This window comes from Bidens hawaiensis, unplaced genomic scaffold, assembly GCF_021521415.1.
Source record: "Bidens hawaiensis isolate Kalapana, Puna unplaced genomic scaffold, B.hawaiensis_p1.1 tig00035007_1, whole genome shotgun sequence".
NCBI lineage: Eukaryota > Viridiplantae > Streptophyta > Magnoliopsida > Asterales > Asteraceae > Bidens > Bidens hawaiensis.
This window is the reverse complement of record NW_027496071.1, coordinates 57224-75885: the sequence shown is the minus strand read 5'-3', so window position 1 is coordinate 75885 and position 18662 is coordinate 57224. Positions and strand designations below refer to the sequence as shown.

General features: G+C 32.0%; 1 protein-coding gene across 1 annotated transcript; it reads left to right on the top strand.

The window, feature by feature from the left end:
• Window positions 1-5771: 5771 nt before the first annotated feature.
• On the top strand, window positions 5772-12957 carry LOC143586844 (uncharacterized). The gene is made up of 14 exons (XM_077068304.1): window positions 5772-5888; window positions 6820-7199; window positions 8291-8465; window positions 8569-8652; window positions 8732-8973; window positions 9072-9291; window positions 9386-9465; window positions 10022-10106; window positions 10196-10327; window positions 10538-10651; window positions 10754-10801; window positions 11518-11602; window positions 11754-11810; window positions 12685-12957. The coding sequence occupies exons 2-14, from the start codon at window positions 6982-6984 to the stop codon at window positions 12783-12785; spliced, it is 1641 nt and encodes a 546-aa protein (XP_076924419.1). The 5' UTR covers window positions 5772-5888; window positions 6820-6981; the 3' UTR covers window positions 12786-12957.
• The last annotated feature ends 5705 nt before the right edge of the window (window positions 12958-18662 follow it).

The following is an 18662-nucleotide window of genomic DNA, read 5'->3' as shown; positions in this document are numbered from 1 at the left end:
CCAAAATATATAGTTTAAACCATTTTGTTTCCACCTTAAATTTCAAGGGACTAAACTACAATTTTGTTATAACCCTTATTGCATTCTGGATAATCCATTTATCAAACCCGACCTGTATTCTTGTTTCTTGTACCCGAATTCAAGAATCATAGCTTGGACCTTAATTCTCGTAACCAACATGGAATCAAATCAAAATCTATGTTATATATATTAAAATCGGCCTAACTATTCATGTAATTATGAAAACTCGATCTCGTTGATTCATTTTACCATAAAACTCTTAACCGACCTAAACCCGTTTATAGTTATGCAATGAATCGAGCATAATAATCAAATTAAACCTAGTTATGCAATCCATACAACCGCGCCAACATAACACCCAACAATAATTTCATTATCGGAAACCTTATACCGTCGTTCTTAATCCATGGCGAATCGACATTGTCGTGTTCAATTACACCTCATCTGCTAATCGTTAAAGGTAATACTTATATGTATTGAACTCGCCTTTCAATCCTCTGCAATAACCCCATACTTAATTTGTTTAACAATAACAGGATGAAACGATTACGATTTCTAGGGTTCATGTTGTTTTGGGGGTAACTTTTCTGTTGTTTATATATTTTTGAATCTGGGTTTTAAACAGTTGATCACCAGCCTGGTTGGCTGGTGCAACACTGGCTGAATCATTGTGGACGACTGGTCGGGGTTCGAACCCCCAGCCCGTCCAGTTTGCTATTTTTTGGTATTTTTTCCATAATAATCTTTAAGTAATAATAATAAATGATAAATAAATTATATTTTTTTATAAATAGATGACAAGATTACGTATTATAGTTCCACCTATTTTCTAAACATCCATGTGTGTATTTAAGTGTCTATATGAATATATATATAATGTTTTTCTTTTTTAAAATAAATATTTAAAGTTGATAAATAAAGATTTGTTATAAACTTACTACTAATGTTGTCTAAATAATTAAACTAACTTTTTATACATATATTATATATACGTATTTTTGCACAATAAACTTTCTACTTAAAATATATTGATAAGATCTATAAATAGGTTCAAATACTACAATAATCGTCTAACCCTCAAATCCTAATATCCGACAACTTCGTATATTTATTTGCATTCTATTTTTCTTATTAGGCTTTATCGTCAACGCGCATGATCCGCTTTCGTCATTCTTATTGTTATCTATTCACTTTTGTTCGTCTTCTAAGGTGAGTACCACATTCCCCTATTTTACTTCTTTTCCACGTTTTGGGGACATATGCGTAAATATATTTCTCATTATATATTATACTTAAAACTGCAACTTTGTATTATGTGTTAACAACTTATACCTTACTTGTTTATGTGCTTATTTGATTTTTATGCTTTCGCATTCGGAGAGGTCCAACATAATCTCAGTCTAGTATGATCATAAGCCAGTCGTTATAGCCTTTGTGCTTCTCGACATCTCATTTATACTTGCTCATTTGGTTAATTTGTTATTCTCATATTACTTGTTGCAAATACTTATTTTTATACTATACTATATGTACACTTAAACTGGTGTGTTGCTCACTCAACATGTGTTGTTGACAAAATTCTATTTTATGCGCATTTGCAGGTTGGTGAAGACTTAGTGAAGACTTTAGTTAGAAGAATATTTTAATCAAGAAGCATAGAATTTGTATTGTTGTATAAATGATGTACTTGTTTGTATTTTGATTTATTTGATAATTGAATTAAATTAATAGATATTGTCATTTAAATATTGCATGATAGTAACCTTTGAAAAGCTGTGAGCAATCAATCCGCCCCGGCATTTCCGCCGTAGGTTGGGGTGTGACATGATGCGGTTTTAAACAGTGGTAAACTCGAAACTAGAATAGTCGTAACCAGGAAAAAGAAATCTGAAGGTAGTGTTATAAATTCGAATCCAAGAATCAAGCTCAAGGAGGTGAGAGCGTTACAAGGTGTGAAAGATTTTGGAGGGACAATGGAATTTGGTATTGAGAGGGAGTGTAAAACTTGGTGCAATACCAACTTGAATGACCCGAATGGTTAAATACGAAAAGTATAAGGGTGGTACGGAAGATCTCAAAGGGCGGTTTGGTGGAGATCCAAAGTTCAGGGACCAGGTTGAATAACTTGGTGTCATAATTATCTTTTACTTATTATTAAATAAATTAAAGGTCTAGTTTAATTGTGATTCGTAGTTTGAGTAGGATTAGAATTATGGGTGTTATATAAACTCATCAAAGGTTTTATTTGTGTAGAGAAAATAAAAGAGAGTAGAGAAAAGTAGAGAGAGTAGAAAAGTATTGTATTCTTGTCTCTTATTAATGAAAAGAGTCGCATAAACGTTTTATGCAAAATCGTCTTTGGTGTTCTTGATTCACTTGTCTAAGGTTTAACAACACCCCGCCATAACCAACCATTGGACGGATGTGCGAGACGAGGTTGGTACCAATTTATAAGTCACGTCGTAAAGTAAAACTCCATGCATGGTCAATACATCAATCTAATTAGAAACATGTGTGAGCTTTGTCACACCCCACCATAACCAACCATTGGACGGATGTGTGAGACGAGGTAAGTCAAGTCGTTATTTTTATATGGTGTTAGCATTACAAAGTAAGAAAACATATTAGATAAACATGCATAAAACACTATTTAATATTTCCATAATACATATTAAAACAAAACGTTTGTCCAAGTTAAGACTTAGGATTTATAAGGTCGTTTGCAAGGTAACACAAAATCCGTCATTTCAAAAGTTGTTGTCTTTGATTAGATTTCATAGAAAAATCCGATTATATACGAACATGAGCCATCCGTTTTGAAATCCATGGTATCAAAAAGCCTACTAACTTTGATTCCCACCAAACATAATTCAAGTTATAAAAGAGTATGTTAGTGATAAGCCGGTGCATACAGTAAATGGACACAATTTATAGATTATGCTTGAAGTATATTTATATGAAAAGTAAAACAACTTGGTAATATACTATCGATAGCCTAAACAAACAACACCCCTGTTTCAGCCTGAGTAACCAACTATGATACACACTAGTCTGTCAGAGCACCTAGAGGTTTCACGTATGCCTACAACTTTGTCACACACACATCTAATGAGTTATTTTTTTTCATACTTTAACACCAACAACTATTATTAAATAGATCAAGTATCTTTAAAATAAAAATATAACTTAAAGATAATTTATTTTTATTAAACGATTGCTTAAAGATAATATTAGTTGAAACTTTTTGTTGAGAGCTCTACGGAAATAGTTAATAAGATCAAAAAGTATTCTTTTTTGAAAACAACTCAACTTTCGTCACAATTTATGTTGGAACGTCCAGGAAAAATTATATGCATTTCAACTTTTTAACGAATACGAATAATTCGAGAAAACAAATGACCATGTGTCTTCATTTCATTGGATGGATGGCCACTTTTCCAATTCAATCTCACTTTTGTGACGCTCTTATGGCTCACATAACATTCACATAAAACTGATTTGATGTTTATGTGAGTGTGGATTTAAATGACTGGACTGATATTAACTTTATAAATATGATGCATATGAATGACACATGATATAACATTTTTAAGACACTCTCACGAGATATTCATTTTTGTTCATCCTTAATGCATGGTTTATCTATTTATTTATACATAATTTAGGTTATTGTTATCTAACAAAAAAAAATTAAAATAAAATAAAAAAATTAACTGTTTTCATCTACCTCATCTCAACTAACAAATGGGGCAAACAGTAATTTCATTTAATAATGATAATCGAAAATTCGAAATATTAATTTATTTAATTCATCTTGTTGAAATGATGAAAACTTGAAAGTAAAGCGCTTGTAATTTATTAAAGAAGTCAAACTAAAAGTGACATGAGAGTGGAAACATGACCGCATTGCATGTATAAAAAAGAAAGTAAACAATATAAAAATAGCCATGGACCATGACAGTTTTATTTTCCTTTGATTACATATTTATGCAAATTAACTATTTTAAAAACAATATTGCTGTAATAATTTTTCCAATAATGCAATGTAATTGACCTTTTGGTTCAATGATATGTGGATGATAATTAAGACTTAGGATCATTAAGGTCTTAGGTCTGAAACTTAATTTAAGGGAGTTTTCCCATAATGTTTGTTTTCTCCTTGATGATGTTATTGAGTGAGTAAGCGTTGACGTCAAAATCAGTATGGACGATTAACATTTCGTCTCAAGAAAGCTCACTCGAGTATTGAGGATTTGAGGGTAGTTCTAGACATTATTAAAAACACAAGAAATAGGTAAATAATCTAAAACACATCAAGTTAATAATAACCTTTTTTAATTAACGACTGAATACCATAATGAAAAGTTAATCAAAAATATAAACTTACTCGAAATTTTCTTTTTAATATCAAAGATAATTAAAATAAAAGTGTGTATCTTTCTGGAATTGTCATTTCTTTTAAAAGAATCAAATTAAGATTTGAGCATGACTATCTTATATTTGGTAAAAGATAGTCCTTGCTTGATTATTTTGATCTACTCTATTATAAAAAAACTAAAGATTATAATTAAAATAGGTAAATTAGATAATAAAATAAACACATACGACTTGTATACATGCTGAGATGGCTCAAGTTGAGTTGGGTCGGATCGGGTCATGCTATTATGAAATACTGATAAATTGCTTGTTAATTAGGTAAAAATATTTTTCTTGATTAAGACTCACGCATATGAAAGAACTTAGTAACGCCACCATTTAAGAGAGAATGCATCATCTGTGTTAATTATTGTTTTGATAATAAAATTAGTGGTGATAAAAGACTTAGGTAAAAGTGGAAAAAGTTTAAATTTCAAGGAGATTTTATGCACTTTTAAAGAAAAAAGTATTTTCACATTAGTATTTCTATCATGTGATAGTGAGAAACATGTTAACAATATCATAATAATAAGTTTCACACTATAAAGTTGCTTCTCCAACTAATAAATCATAACAACTCCCCTAATCACACCTTTTTAGAGAAATAACTGATCTTTATCGCTTTATGAATATCTTTACAGCTGAAATACAATACAACAATATTATTTTAATTTCGTACAAGTAATTTTTTTCAAGTTATTTTTTGAAACCACTTGAATGATCACTTCCTCAAGCAAAATGTCAAAAAAAAATTAAATAGCCCATCACAAAACATTAAAAACAAAATCATAACCAAACAATTAAATACCAAACTAAACAATGATAGTTGTATTCAACATCTTTTAACTTTTCTTGTAAAAACATTAACTTTTCATTAATTAATAAACGCGTCAATTTGACTGAATTAACCAAAAACCCTAAATAAATTAATTTTTCACTCACTTTAACCCTTTATTATCCACAAAACAAAAGTAATAACAATAATAATGAATAAATTACCTTTCCAGCATTTATATATTTATTATTTACATCATCATATCATCATCATCAACAAAACAATTCTCGTGATTTATATATTTATTATTTACATCATCATCATCAACAAAACAACTGCGAAGGAGACACGATAACATCCCATATCTCGTGATTTATTATTACATCATCATCAACAAAACAACTGATGATTTATTATTTACGAGTCTATAAAAACCCCATATCTCGTGACTAACATCCCGTAAATAATATCCCGCGAGACAATCACCAACAAAACAACTGCGAAGGAGACACGATAACATCCCGCGAGACAATCACCAACAAAACAACTGCTTTCCTTCGCTTTGCTTTCAAAATGATTTCGTTCCATTTTCAACTGCTTCAAACCTGAAGAAGAAGAAGAAGAAGAAGATTCATTCATTCATTCACTTCCGATTCCTAGGGTTTCATATTCACCGGTAATTAACTAATTATAATATAATATAATACTCTCTCAACTTCTGTTTAATTATCTTAATTACTCCTACTTAGGGTTTCGATTATCGATAATTAGGTGTTTATACTCGTTATGTTTAGTTAACAGGTTTAGTTTTGTTGAATTCGCGGTGCATTTGGTGTTTATTTTACTGTTGCGTGTGTTTGATCTGAAGGTTACGGAAACGGCACCGTTTTGTGGAAACTAGCTTTGGATTGGATTTGGATTTAGAATGTATTGGTAATTAGCTTGTCAGTTTTGCCGATTTACGGATTGCCGATGTTATTAGTTTTTTAGCCTGTGCTTAGTTTATTGGAGATTATTATTAGTATGTGTATATGTTTTGTAGGTTTAGGTTGTGAGGAAATTAGGTTTGGATTGGATTTGGAATGTGTCGGTAATTAGCTTGTCGGTTTTGACGATTTATTGCTGATTGCTGATGTTATTATTATTATTTTTTTAACTTTGTGGTAGATGGAATACTTATCTAGAGATTGTGTTTAGTGTTTGGAGATTGTTAGTATGTGTGCTTCATGTTGATTATTGTGTATATGTTTTGGCACTTGATTGGATTAAGCGGTTTTTTGCAAATGAATTGTGTATTTGTGTGTATGGCTGAATCAATTAACACCATATAGATACTTAGGGTTTTGATTATCGCAAATTTGGTTTTGTACTCGTTATGTTCGGTCAACAGGTTTAATTTTGTTGAATTCACGGTGCATTTGGTTGTTCTGTGTGTTGAGTTGTAGAAACTACCTCTGAATTGGATTTAGACTGTCTCGTTAATTATCTGGAGATTATTATACTGTGTGTGCTTCATGTTGATTATTGTGTATATTTTTTGGGTACTTACTTGGATTAAGCAGTTACTGAACATGAATTGGATGCTAATTGTTTCTTTAATGTAACAGGTAATTGGATTTTTCTACTGAATTGGAAATGCATCGTTAGCTTGTTCTGGTTGACGATTTGATTTTTGATGTTCTTGGAAGGAGAAAAGATAGAATCGGTGATTTGTTACTTTCCGTTGTAGTTGAGTATCAATTAGAAGGAAGTGTTGGTTGACTAAACATATGGATTTTGCAAAAAAGTGGTGTAAAAAGTTGAAACCGAAGGAAAAACCTAAATCTTCACCAAAAATGGAAGTTAGGAGTAATGGAAAAGAAGGGTTAAGAGTAACAAGTGATGAAGCGCCTTCAAATGCTACTAAACAGAAAGTTGAAGCTGCAAAACAGTACATAGAAAAACACTACAAGGAGCAAATGAAGAATCTTAACGAGCGAAGGGAACGGTATGTGGTTTTGCATTGGTTATTTTGTTTTGAGTCTTAATTAATGAAATCCATTCATTGTTAGGTTTACTCACATTTAAATAACTTTGTTGCGACTTGCGATCTTCTTGCATAATACTAAATCATAGCCTCAATGTATATACGTGCTCCTGTAAATGGAAAACAAGGATTTTTGTGTTTAAAATTATTGAGGTTTAAAGTGCATTTTCAAATTGATTGATTACCTGTTATGTATGGGTCATCCACTCATTATCAGGCTTACTTACATTTAACTAAGTTTATCGAGACTCGCGATCTTTGTACATGATACTAAATAATAGCCCCGATGTTCATGCATGCACCTATAAAAGGAAAATAAAGATTTTTGTGTTCTCTATTATTGAGGTTTAAAATGCATTTTCAAATTGATTGATTACCTGTAATGTAACGGTCATCCACTCATTACGAGGCTTACTTACATCTGACTAAGTTTGCCACGACCCGCGATCTTTGTACATGATACTAAATAATATCCCCAATATTCACGCATGCTCCTATAAAAGGAAAATAAAGATTTGTGTTCTCTATTATTGAGGTTTAAAATGCATTTTCAAATTGATTGATTACCTGCAGTGTAACGGTCATCCACTCATTATGAGGCTTACTTACATTTGACTAAGTTTGTCGCGACTCGCGATCTTTGTGCATTTAACTAAGTTTTTCGCGACTCTATGTGTGTTACTATGAGGAGAATAATGGGATTTTTATGTTCTTTATCATTGAGGTTTAAAATGCATTTTCAAGTTGATTGGTTACGTGTAATATAGTGAGCATCTATATTTGCACTATGCAACTCTTGGTGTGTATTTGATTTGAATAAGGAAATGATAAATGACTGATACAAATAGAACTTTATAGTTTATACGAATGTGATTAAGATTTCATTTGTCTTATAGGTTTGCCAACTAATTATTGTTGCAACCATATAAATGTTAAGAGTTTCAGAGTTAGGGCTACAGTTCACATCTTAAACCTACTTTTATGACAATATATGCATATTTTTGGAAACCATAATACTAAAAACGCTAACGATAATCCATTTTTTGATGTAGGCGAAATGTTCTTCAGAAGAAATTGGCTGATTCAGAGGTCTCTGAAGAAGAGCAAAACAATTTACTAAAGCATTTGGAGAAAAAGGAGACAGAATATATGCGCATTCAGAGGCATAAAATGGGAGCTGATGATTTTGAACCATTAACGATGATAGGAAAGGGGGCATTTGGTGAGGTAAATAATATTATAATCTTATTCTTTACACAACTATACTAAAGTCAAAACTCACAACTCTTTTTTTGACCTCTCTTGACCATTGACTTTTAATATTTTCCAGGTTAGAATATGTAGAGAGAAGACAACTGGTAACGTTTACGCAATGAAAAAACTTAAAAAATCTGAAATGCTTCGTAGAGGCCAGGTATAAGCTTAGTTGTTAAGATTTTATAATGTTTATAATGCATCTGGTTTTTATTAGGGTTTTTTTTCTTACTGTTTAGGTCGAACATGTGAAAGCAGAAAGAAACTTGCTTGCAGAAGTTGATAGCAATTGCATTGTTAAACTTTATTGCTCATTTCAAGATGAAGAATATCTTTACCTCATAATGGAATATCTGCCAGGTGGCGATATGATGACTTTACTGATGCGGAAGGATACATTGACCGAAGATGAAGCTCGGTTTTATGTTGGTGAAACCGTTTTAGCAATTGAATCAATACACAAACATAATTACATTCATAGGTCGATACAAAAACACTGTTTTCACATAATTTCATACAAAGTTACAAACATGACCAGCCGTTTTTTTAGAAACTTTAATCTTTTTTCAACTTCTGCAGGGATATTAAACCTGACAACTTGCTGCTTGATAAATTTGGGCACATGAAATTATCAGATTTTGGATTATGTAAACCATTAGATTGCACTAATCTTCAAGAAAAAGATTTCACTGCTGCAAATAACTTAAGCGGGGCCCTTCAAAGTGACGGGCGCCCTGCTGTACCAAAACGCACTCAACAAGAGCAACTGCTGCATTGGCAACGAAACAGGAGGATGCTTGTAAGTTATATTTTATTTCATGTTTCCAAGTTCATTTATATTTAGTATCTTAAGAATCTTTTGAGTTGTGATTTTACAAATTGTAATAATGTAGGCTTATTCGACTGTCGGCACACCTGATTATATTGCTCCTGAAGTTTTGCTGAAGAAAGGATATGGAATGGAGTGCGATTGGTATGTATCTTTTGTGTAAATAGGTCTGTAAACGAACCGGACGTTCAGTTAATTGTTCACGAGCAGTTCGGTGGGAACTGGGAAGTTCTTTTATTTAATAAACAAACGAATGTGAACACATGTTTTGTTTGTTTATTTATGTTCTTTAGTTTACGTTTATTTAAGTTCGTTAATATATTCATTTAAATTTTTTTGGCATATTAAAACTTGGTCTAGTTTTAAAAACTTATTAGGCTCAAGACCTTGTTTGTAACGTTACTTTAGATTAGCTCAGTTGTGCACTTGTGCTTGTTCATCGACATTCAGGTATGTTCGCCTGTTTCCGTTCGTGAACTGTTCATTTATACAGTTTACGGACGAACATAAAAGAACATGAGCACATTAATCCTCTTAAATAACGAACACGAAAAAGAAAACCACATTCGTTTAATTTTTTGTGTTCAATTGTTTGTTCGGTTAAAGTTAAAACAAATTTGTTTACAAGCTTTTGTGCAAAAGATACACCTTTCTATATAGTTATATTTATATTAGTTGGATTATAATTTTTCTGTTGTAGGTGGTCTCTTGGGGCTATCATGTATGAAATGCTTGTGGGCTACCCACCCTTTTATTCAGATGAGCCTATGTCTACTTGTAGAAAGGTCAACTCGTTGACTTGTTACATAAATGCTATTTATACCTTATAGTTTTCTTCTTTATTAATGTTTGTTAAATCTTATTGTTAATACAGATAGTTAACTGGAAAACTCATTTAAAGTTTCCCGAAGAGGCGAAATTGTCTCCCGAGGCAAAAGATTTAATCTGTAAACTTCTGTGCAATGTTGAAAAAAGGCTCGGAACCAAAGGAGCTCACGAAATTAAGGTGATGTGTGGTTTAACTTTGATTTTAATAGAGAGATTAATGTTAGTGTTATGTAGTTTGACTTATGTTGACTTGAGTTTGTTAGATGAGGTGTTAGATCTAACTAACTTGTGTTAGCTCTCAGCTCTATATATGTATGTAGTCTTTAGTTTCCCAACACACAACTAATGAATTACCTACTTTTGTTTTTCTACTCTCTCACTACAACAGGCACACCCATGGTTCAAGGGTATAGAATGGGAAAAATTGTATCAAATTGAAGCTGCATTTATTCCGGAAGTTAATGGCGAGCTGGATACCCAAAATTTTGAGAAATTTGAGGAGGTGGATTCTTTAGTTGGTGCAAAGCTGTAGTTTTTAACTGTATATTTATGTTCTTAAGGGTTTTTTGCTTACTTTTCTGTTCGTGTAATACTACTATTGCAGGGTGAAAACCAAGTTCCTTCCTCAGCTAAATCGGGCCCTTGGAGGAAGGTTAGTAATCTTAATAATTATTGTGTCAGCTACATTAAGATAATACTAAGCTGAATCTTTAAATAAACCATTATAGGTCATATGCATATTATGCAATTTAGAATAGAATTTATGAGATTTCAACATTTTGGATTTGTTCCATTTTTAGCGAAATTTGTTGATTTGACCTATTTGATTTGTTTTGAGATATAAAACACAACCCTAATCCACCCGTTCATGAGTTTTTAAGGGTCAGTATTGTCATTTCTGACAGTTTATTATATATTACTCAAAATACAGCAACAAGAATGAAGAATATCATCTATTTTTGTGCCTGTTTTTTATTTAAAAAATTATTTCAGAACCAATAATATCCAAATTTTGTAACCATCGAACATAAATAGGAAGAAATTTGAATCACTTTGCATCATAAGAGGCATAAACTTAATAGGAGCAATATAGTATGCATACACAAATGATAAAAGTAAATATTTGAACGCTTTTTCCGACGGGTTATTTTTTCTAGAATTTGAAACTTTATCATTGTTCAACTCCCGTCTTTTCCATTTTCGGTAACAATTAATTTTGTATTATTTAAGTTACAAATATTTAGATTGTACTTTGTGGATTCTCTTGATATGTGTTGCCTTATGTTATTAGTAGCATGAAATATTTTTCTTTCTTGGTATTGTGTGTTATAATTTACATATATTCATTCATCTTTTTGGCAACTGCAGATGCTTTCCTCCAAAGATGTCAACTTTATGGGGTACACATACAAAAACTTTGAAATTGTAAATGAACATGAAGTCCCAGGAATCGGTACGTACATTTGCATCTCATTTGTTATCCTAAAAAGTTTTTCCGTAGAATAAAGCAATAGAATTGTTTATGGATGCCAAATCTTTAATTCCTTATGTAATCGATATAACTTCCATCAGTCTTAATTGATTATTTCAATTTTTTTTTTCAGCTGAGTTGAAGAAGAAGAGTACAAAACCTAAAAGGCCAACAGTGAAGTCACTTTTTAGTAAGACCTCTATCCACCCCCTCCTCTCTGAAGAATTTTAGTTAAATGTTAGTTATACTCCATTAAGAATCATATGGTTATTTGAAAAAAATGATAAATTAGCTTTTTATGTATTAGAAAATAGAAATACATTTTGGGCAACTAACTATGCTTGTAAAGGAATCGAACCTTCAGCGATCTGATAATGAACCGTTCATGCGGGAAATATGTTTATCTAATAAACAAACGAACGTGAACAAAAATTTTTGTTGACCTAATTAAACGGATGCACATGAGCACCTGTCTTGTTCGTACATATATGTTCGTGAATGTTCGTTTGTTTATGTTTATTTATGTTCACTAGTTTACGTTTTCTTTAGCTCGTTCATTTATGTATTCAATAAAAATAATTATGTTCGTTATAATTTAGTTTTATTCTATAAAACTAAAATATCACCTCTTACAATTAGTTTATGTTTATAAAACCATAATATCAGTTCTTAGAATTTAGTTTAGTTTTATTATTTTTTGCTTATTGATGTTCACGTTTATTTTTAGCTGGTGTTTGTTCGTTGATGTTTGTTCATCTATGTTTATTCGTTCGTGTTCATTTACATTCGTGAACCGTTCGTTTATGCTATTTGCAAACACACATAAGCCAACACGAACATGCAAACCCCGTTCGTTCAATTGTTCATGTTCGTTTGGTTGTTCAGATAAAGTTAAAAAAATGAATGCGAACATGTCCCGTTTGTTTACAAGCCTTTTTTTTAATTGTTTGACCTGTTGTCGTATAGGCTAATTTATTGTGATCACCCCTCTGACCCATTAATAAGTCAACGGGTCAAAATTAATATCTTTACTTATTTGCTTCAATTTGCGTGTTTTCTTGCAGAAGAAGAGACAGATTCAACTTCCTCTCAACAAACTCAAGGAAGCTTTCTCAACCTCCTACCCCGAAAGCTAGAAGTTTCCAAAGAAACCGAGTCCACATGAACCGTTACTGATCTGTTAATAAACAGTCACATAGCCAATAGTTATAAAATTAAATTAAATCAAACGATGCGTTTTTTACAACCGGACAACTTTTCATTACCTGTGGGTAAATACAGAATGAAAGACGGTTTTCAGTTTGTTCAATTTCAAGACGAAAATGATTTGTTTGAAATTATGATTGATTGATTGTTGCGCTTTCGTTTTGTTTGGCCTTTTGGGTTAGTTGGTTTCCTGGATTGTGTATATCTGTTTTAGTTTTACTTTGTTGTAATCGGTGTGTAACTTATGCGGTTGCCATATAAGTTGCGGGTTGATTAATCATTCTGTTTTGACTTATCTTATATCGCTCTGTTATTGAACCATTTTGATGATGGTCTACAAAGGTTAGGGTGGGGTAATTGACCAATTGATAGAAGCAAAGTCAAAATAACTGGAGAATGTAAAACCGATTGTAGGATGAATGTGCACAACTGCTATTGACTATTAACTTTTGCATATTAGCTATAAGAACTATCGAAATACGTGGCAACATTTTTAGTGGATTAGACTAGGAACCGACCATTTAACCGTACTGTTTTGAGTGTATTTGCATTGTTGGTGGTCGGCTGGACTTGCTAATTCGTTCATTTAGAACGATGGACCACAGTCGAGAGTGGTTTCTACCATAATTTGAAGCCTTGAAGGTAATTGACCAAATCCTTGTTTACTTGTTCACTACATGGCGCACCGTAGCAGTTACATGGCACACCGTAGCAGTTACTTGTGTGTTGTGTTTCTAAAGTTATTTTCTTTTCACCAAAACTTGTTGAGTCGTTGACTCTAATTTTTGTGATTGTGTGCTTTTTAACATTTGAAGGAGAACGAAAAAACAAAAATGGATTCATGAAGGTTTAATTACTGAATCACTTGGAAATGCTAAAATTTCAAGGAACTTATTTTCTTTCAAGAAATGGATTCAAAATGATTCTCTTTATGAGATATCGTATAAATGTGTTTCATCATATTCCCACATGTTAAGATCTTTATTAGAGAACATATCATATATCTATAAAGGACCCAATTTTAGAATGGGATTAGAATTTGTTTTTGCTAAATGTGATTTTTTTCCGTTTTAGACATAAATGTGGATTTTCCCAGATCTTAGAATATGTCTTCTGACAACCATCGTTATTTCATGTTATATGTTGATCAATAATCAATTTTCATGTTATATGTGGATTTTTCTCTTAACTCAAGATACGATGTTTACAACACCTTTACAAACTTAGTTATTATGACTGAATATCAATTTTATGCTAACATCAAAATTGTCCAAACGAATTAGGTTGGTGAATTTTGACCTTTCATAAGTTATTTTTCACCTTCCTTGGGATTGTTCACAAACTCTCTTGCCCACATACTAGTGAATATAATGGTTTTGTCCAACGTCACCAATCCACCATCACCATGTTGTTGAAACTAGTCTTACTCTTCTAGTTCAATCTTTTGTTCCTCAACGGTGTTGGCCTTTTCCTTTGGCATCGTTGCCTATCTCATAAATCGTATGTCTTCATGAACATCCTCCAACATATCACGTCATCACCCTTTCGAGACTTGCTGGAGATTCACAAAGTATTTTCCCTAGGCTCATTAAAGAGCAAAGTCATTCATGCTGTGATTCTCACTTTGTGTTGGTGTATTTAGCAAGTATGAAATGATATGGCTTTCAACAACAGAATAGCACATTTACAGGTACTTATGGAGAAGATAATTAAAGAGTACTAGCTTCTTGTGGATTATACATAGAACCAAGCTTAATTTCTTACTCTGGGACAATTGTTGTAAGTTTATATTTAATTTCATGGGGAACGTTAACGTACAGATTAAATTAACGTGCTAACTGTGAGAATCAAGTAGTGTAATTGTATGTACAAGTAGTGTAACTATGTAATTACATTTTAGTGTAATCACACTATGTTGTATATATAATTACACTACTTAATTCTCACAATTAACACGCTACTTTAATTTGTATTTAATCAAAACCCTTCATTTTATTGTACCTTACAACATATTCTTTTGTCCTCTAGGAAAAAACTAACTGAAATTGAAGACTAATTTTCTTTTATCTATATTATATATAAAGAAAGAGTGATGGACACAAGCGTCTTTTCATAATTGCATGCGAAGGACTAAACTGACATTTCATAATAGGGCAAGAAAAGTAATTTGTCAATATATCCATCAATTCTTAAAGCTTTTAGTACAACATTATGAAGCTTCACTTTTTATGAGATTACTCTTCAATCCTTTAGAAAACAAAAGGTTATGGTTTAAATATGTTGTTATTATTATTATTATTATTATTATTATTATTATTATTATGGTGACTATTCACATTCATAACTCTCATGTTTCTATTAACTTTGTTAGTCTATATATAGTGGCTTCTTGTGCTTGTATTAGATATACATACATAGATACCAATGAATAACAACTCCCCTTTTCTCTACTTATCATGCTCTCTATACACTATTTCTCTAGGTTCGAAGAATGTAATAATGAAATGTTTAGGCGATTTGCGCTAAGGAAGAAGATGCTATATAATGGCTGAATATTGTGAAAGCTCGGACTAAACTAACCACACTTTTGATAGTGTTGAAAATTTGTAAAATTCATTGTGTTGGTTTACATCAACTGCCGGCTTGCCCAATAACTAATGACATAAGCAATTAGCATATAAGAGTATACATGTTGGAAGCAAAGCCGCCTTGATTATTTCTGACAGAGAGGCCTGCCTCAAAATGCTGACATCGAGAAAAGGATATATAAGAATCAAATTACAATATAGAATACATCGGTGCAGAAAATTAATAGTTGGAAAGCAAATTCATAGATAACCTAATGAGTGGTGTTTACATCGAAAGTGTTGAATATAATATTTAAGGGAATGATAACCTACTTGATTTGATGGCACTGAACTTATAAAAAAACTCCTCATCTTTGAAGCACCGTGCCTTCCTTTTAGTACCAGAAACTTCAAGAATTTCATATCAATAATTAACTATAGATATGTAATACATAAAGAAAATATTAATGTATGAAAACCTTCAGTTAGCTTAACGGACTACTGATTTTTTTGTTTGTCATATTTTGTTTTGATTTTTAGACTTTGTTTGTCGATAAATTTGTGGACTTTGATTATATGTGTTGTTACTATTATGCATATTTAATTTCATCTAATACTTTTAGAAGTTTTAGAAGATAGGGAGTTTAAAGCGATTAATGACATTAAAGTTGTATCTTTTCCTTTGGGCTCAACGGAAAAAAAAGTTTGGGTGTGTTTTGTATTTCGTACTTGCATCTTGTATATTTATGATGTGTTATTGAAATGGAACTCTTGTTTGTTTTTTGAAATTTTGATTCAAATGGTTTTTATAGTCTGTTATCATATGAGTATTACTGATTTTTTTTTGTTTGTTATATTGTGTTTTAATTTTAATTAGACTTTGTTTGTCTATAAATTTGTGAACTTTGATTATATGCGTTGTTACTATTATGCATATTTAATTGCATGTAATATTGTTATAAGTTTTAGAAGATAGGGAGTCTAAAGTGATTATTGACATTAAAGTTGTATAGTGCTATTTGATTATTGTTTACACTGCTTATTTGATTGTAACAGCAATTAGATTCAATTCCGTCAAGCTATTAAAATCAAACCAGCACATTACCGGCTTGGAGTGAGAGAAATGGAGTCGGTTCAATTTTATTAACTTTCCGTTGTAGACAGTTGTTGATGTAGTTTGTGTTTATTGATGCAGTATGTGTTTGTTTCTTTTTATTTCTTGTAACTTTGGATTCTTTAATAGTCCGATTTTGTTTTTTTTCTTTAAAGGTGGCCTTTATGTGTTTACATGTTTAGAGTTTAGGGGTTTTATTACTAGAAAATTGACTTCAAAGATTTTCTAAAAAAAAAATAAAAGTAAAGAGTAACAACGAACAGCCACGAGTTTCTGATCATATGGATCAAACAAATGATATGACACAAAAGGTGCCATATTTTTAGTATTAAAAAGTGGATAATACATAATTCACACTTATTTTCCATTTGCTATTAATGGAGGGCTTACTGTTTTTAATTCTCACATTCCTATGTATTTAAGTTCATCCCTTAAAGTCATAATAAATAAAATAACTCATCATTTTATATTGATGAAATGAAACTCACACTCCATGAAATCACCAATTAACACTTATTTATGCATGCATTGAATTTCAATATTTCCTACACTATATAAGTTATTATCCTTACTTTCCTCTAACATCTATGTTCATTTCTTGCACCACTACAGCCAGGAATAATATCGCCTGCTTACCTCTCAACATCATAATGTTATACATACTAACAAGCTTGGATGCCATCGAAGTTTTTAAATGCAGGTCTGTGTGTAGGCAATGGCGTGGCATGATATCAACACCAGAGTTTGAGGCCGCTCACTACTCCCGCTCACGTATTGCAGCAAAGCAAAGAACTATTTTAATACATGATTTCAACTACTCAACTTATTCGATAAACCTAGAACACAACACTTATGGTCCACAGACAATAATTTCATTCCCGTTCCAGAATGGCCTCACGGGTGTAGAAATACTAGCACACTGGATGGTATATTGTATGTTTGCTTCAACGAAACCAGTGAGATGGTCATCTGGAACCCAACAACTATTGCACACATCCTTCTGTCCACAGATGCTGGTCACGGGTATTACTCCGACGCTGCAAGTGCGGTGGGTTATACAAAGGTCCCGCAAATGATACAACGTTCTTCATATAATACAAACACCAGCTGTTGTTAAAGCCAGTATGTACTCCAGGAACTCGCGAAGGTTGGCGAAACATCCCCTATGACACCAATCCTAATTATGCAAAACGCGCTTTCTACTTCTCACCTGGCACCGTTTGTGGCACCAACCTATACTTCACTGTTTGCGAGTGTTGGGTTGTCGGCACAAATATTGTCCTTGCCTTTGATACCCTCACGGAGGACATTACTGAATTGCCTTTCCCTCCTGTCCCATCAGCCGGCATCTTCCAAGCCCTTCTATCAAATGTCCAGAACACTCTCTAAATGGTCCTTACAGCTGGCATGCAGAATATGTCACTCGGAATATGGGTCCTTAAGGAAAGACAATGGGTTAGTATTTTCTCAGCCCCTCCAATACAACCAATCCCGTTTTCAGTGTGGCTAGACGATTTAAGATTCAAGTCATGAGTCAACAGGATAACTTTCTATACGATCATTATTGGGTTGACCAAAAATAAAACACTTTTGTATTTTAAATTATTGAAGGAGTCTTTTATATCTTAAGCATTTCCCTAACAACTACCTTATATACGTTAATTACATTCGTTAAGTTTTTTTTTTTTACAAAAAACTTGAATACGCCATTGTGTGTGTTTTGTTTTTGCTAATGTTATGTAAGTTTGTTCTTTTAGTATTCTAAATTATAGCGAATATAATTTTTTCTATAGTAACTGTAGGTACCATAATGAACCGCTACCCAACAAGATCCCGTTGCGTTAACGAACCAAACCTGTACCTACCGAAGTAGTAATTTACTTTTAAAAAATCATCTAAATAACCACTCCAACCCATTACCTATCTCCAAATTTTATTTCCAAATTTTAGTGAAATGGTATAGAAAGCCCCCAAATTTATAGCATTGTCACAACACTCCATTTCCAACTACCCTATTATAAAAATATATTAGAATCAACTTATATTGAAAATGATAATAAGACAAAATAGTTATTAATTAAAATTATAAATGGAACAAAAAGAAAAAATAATAAAAAAAGAATATAAAGATGAGAATGAAGAATGGATGGATGAG

Excerpts from the sequence above, each read along its gene's own strand:
- LOC143586844 (XM_077068304.1), top strand. The coding sequence starts at position 6,982 with ATGGATTTTGCAAAAAAGTGGTGTAAAAAGTTGAAACCGAAGGAAAAA. Across the intron at positions 8,653-8,731 it reads AAATGCTTCGTAGAGGCCAG|GTCGAACATGTGAAAGCAGA; the intron begins GTATAAGCTTAG and ends CTTACTGTTTAG. Across the intron at positions 11,603-11,753 it reads ACATGAAGTCCCAGGAATCG|CTGAGTTGAAGAAGAAGAGT; the intron begins GTACGTACATTT and ends TTTTTTTTTCAG.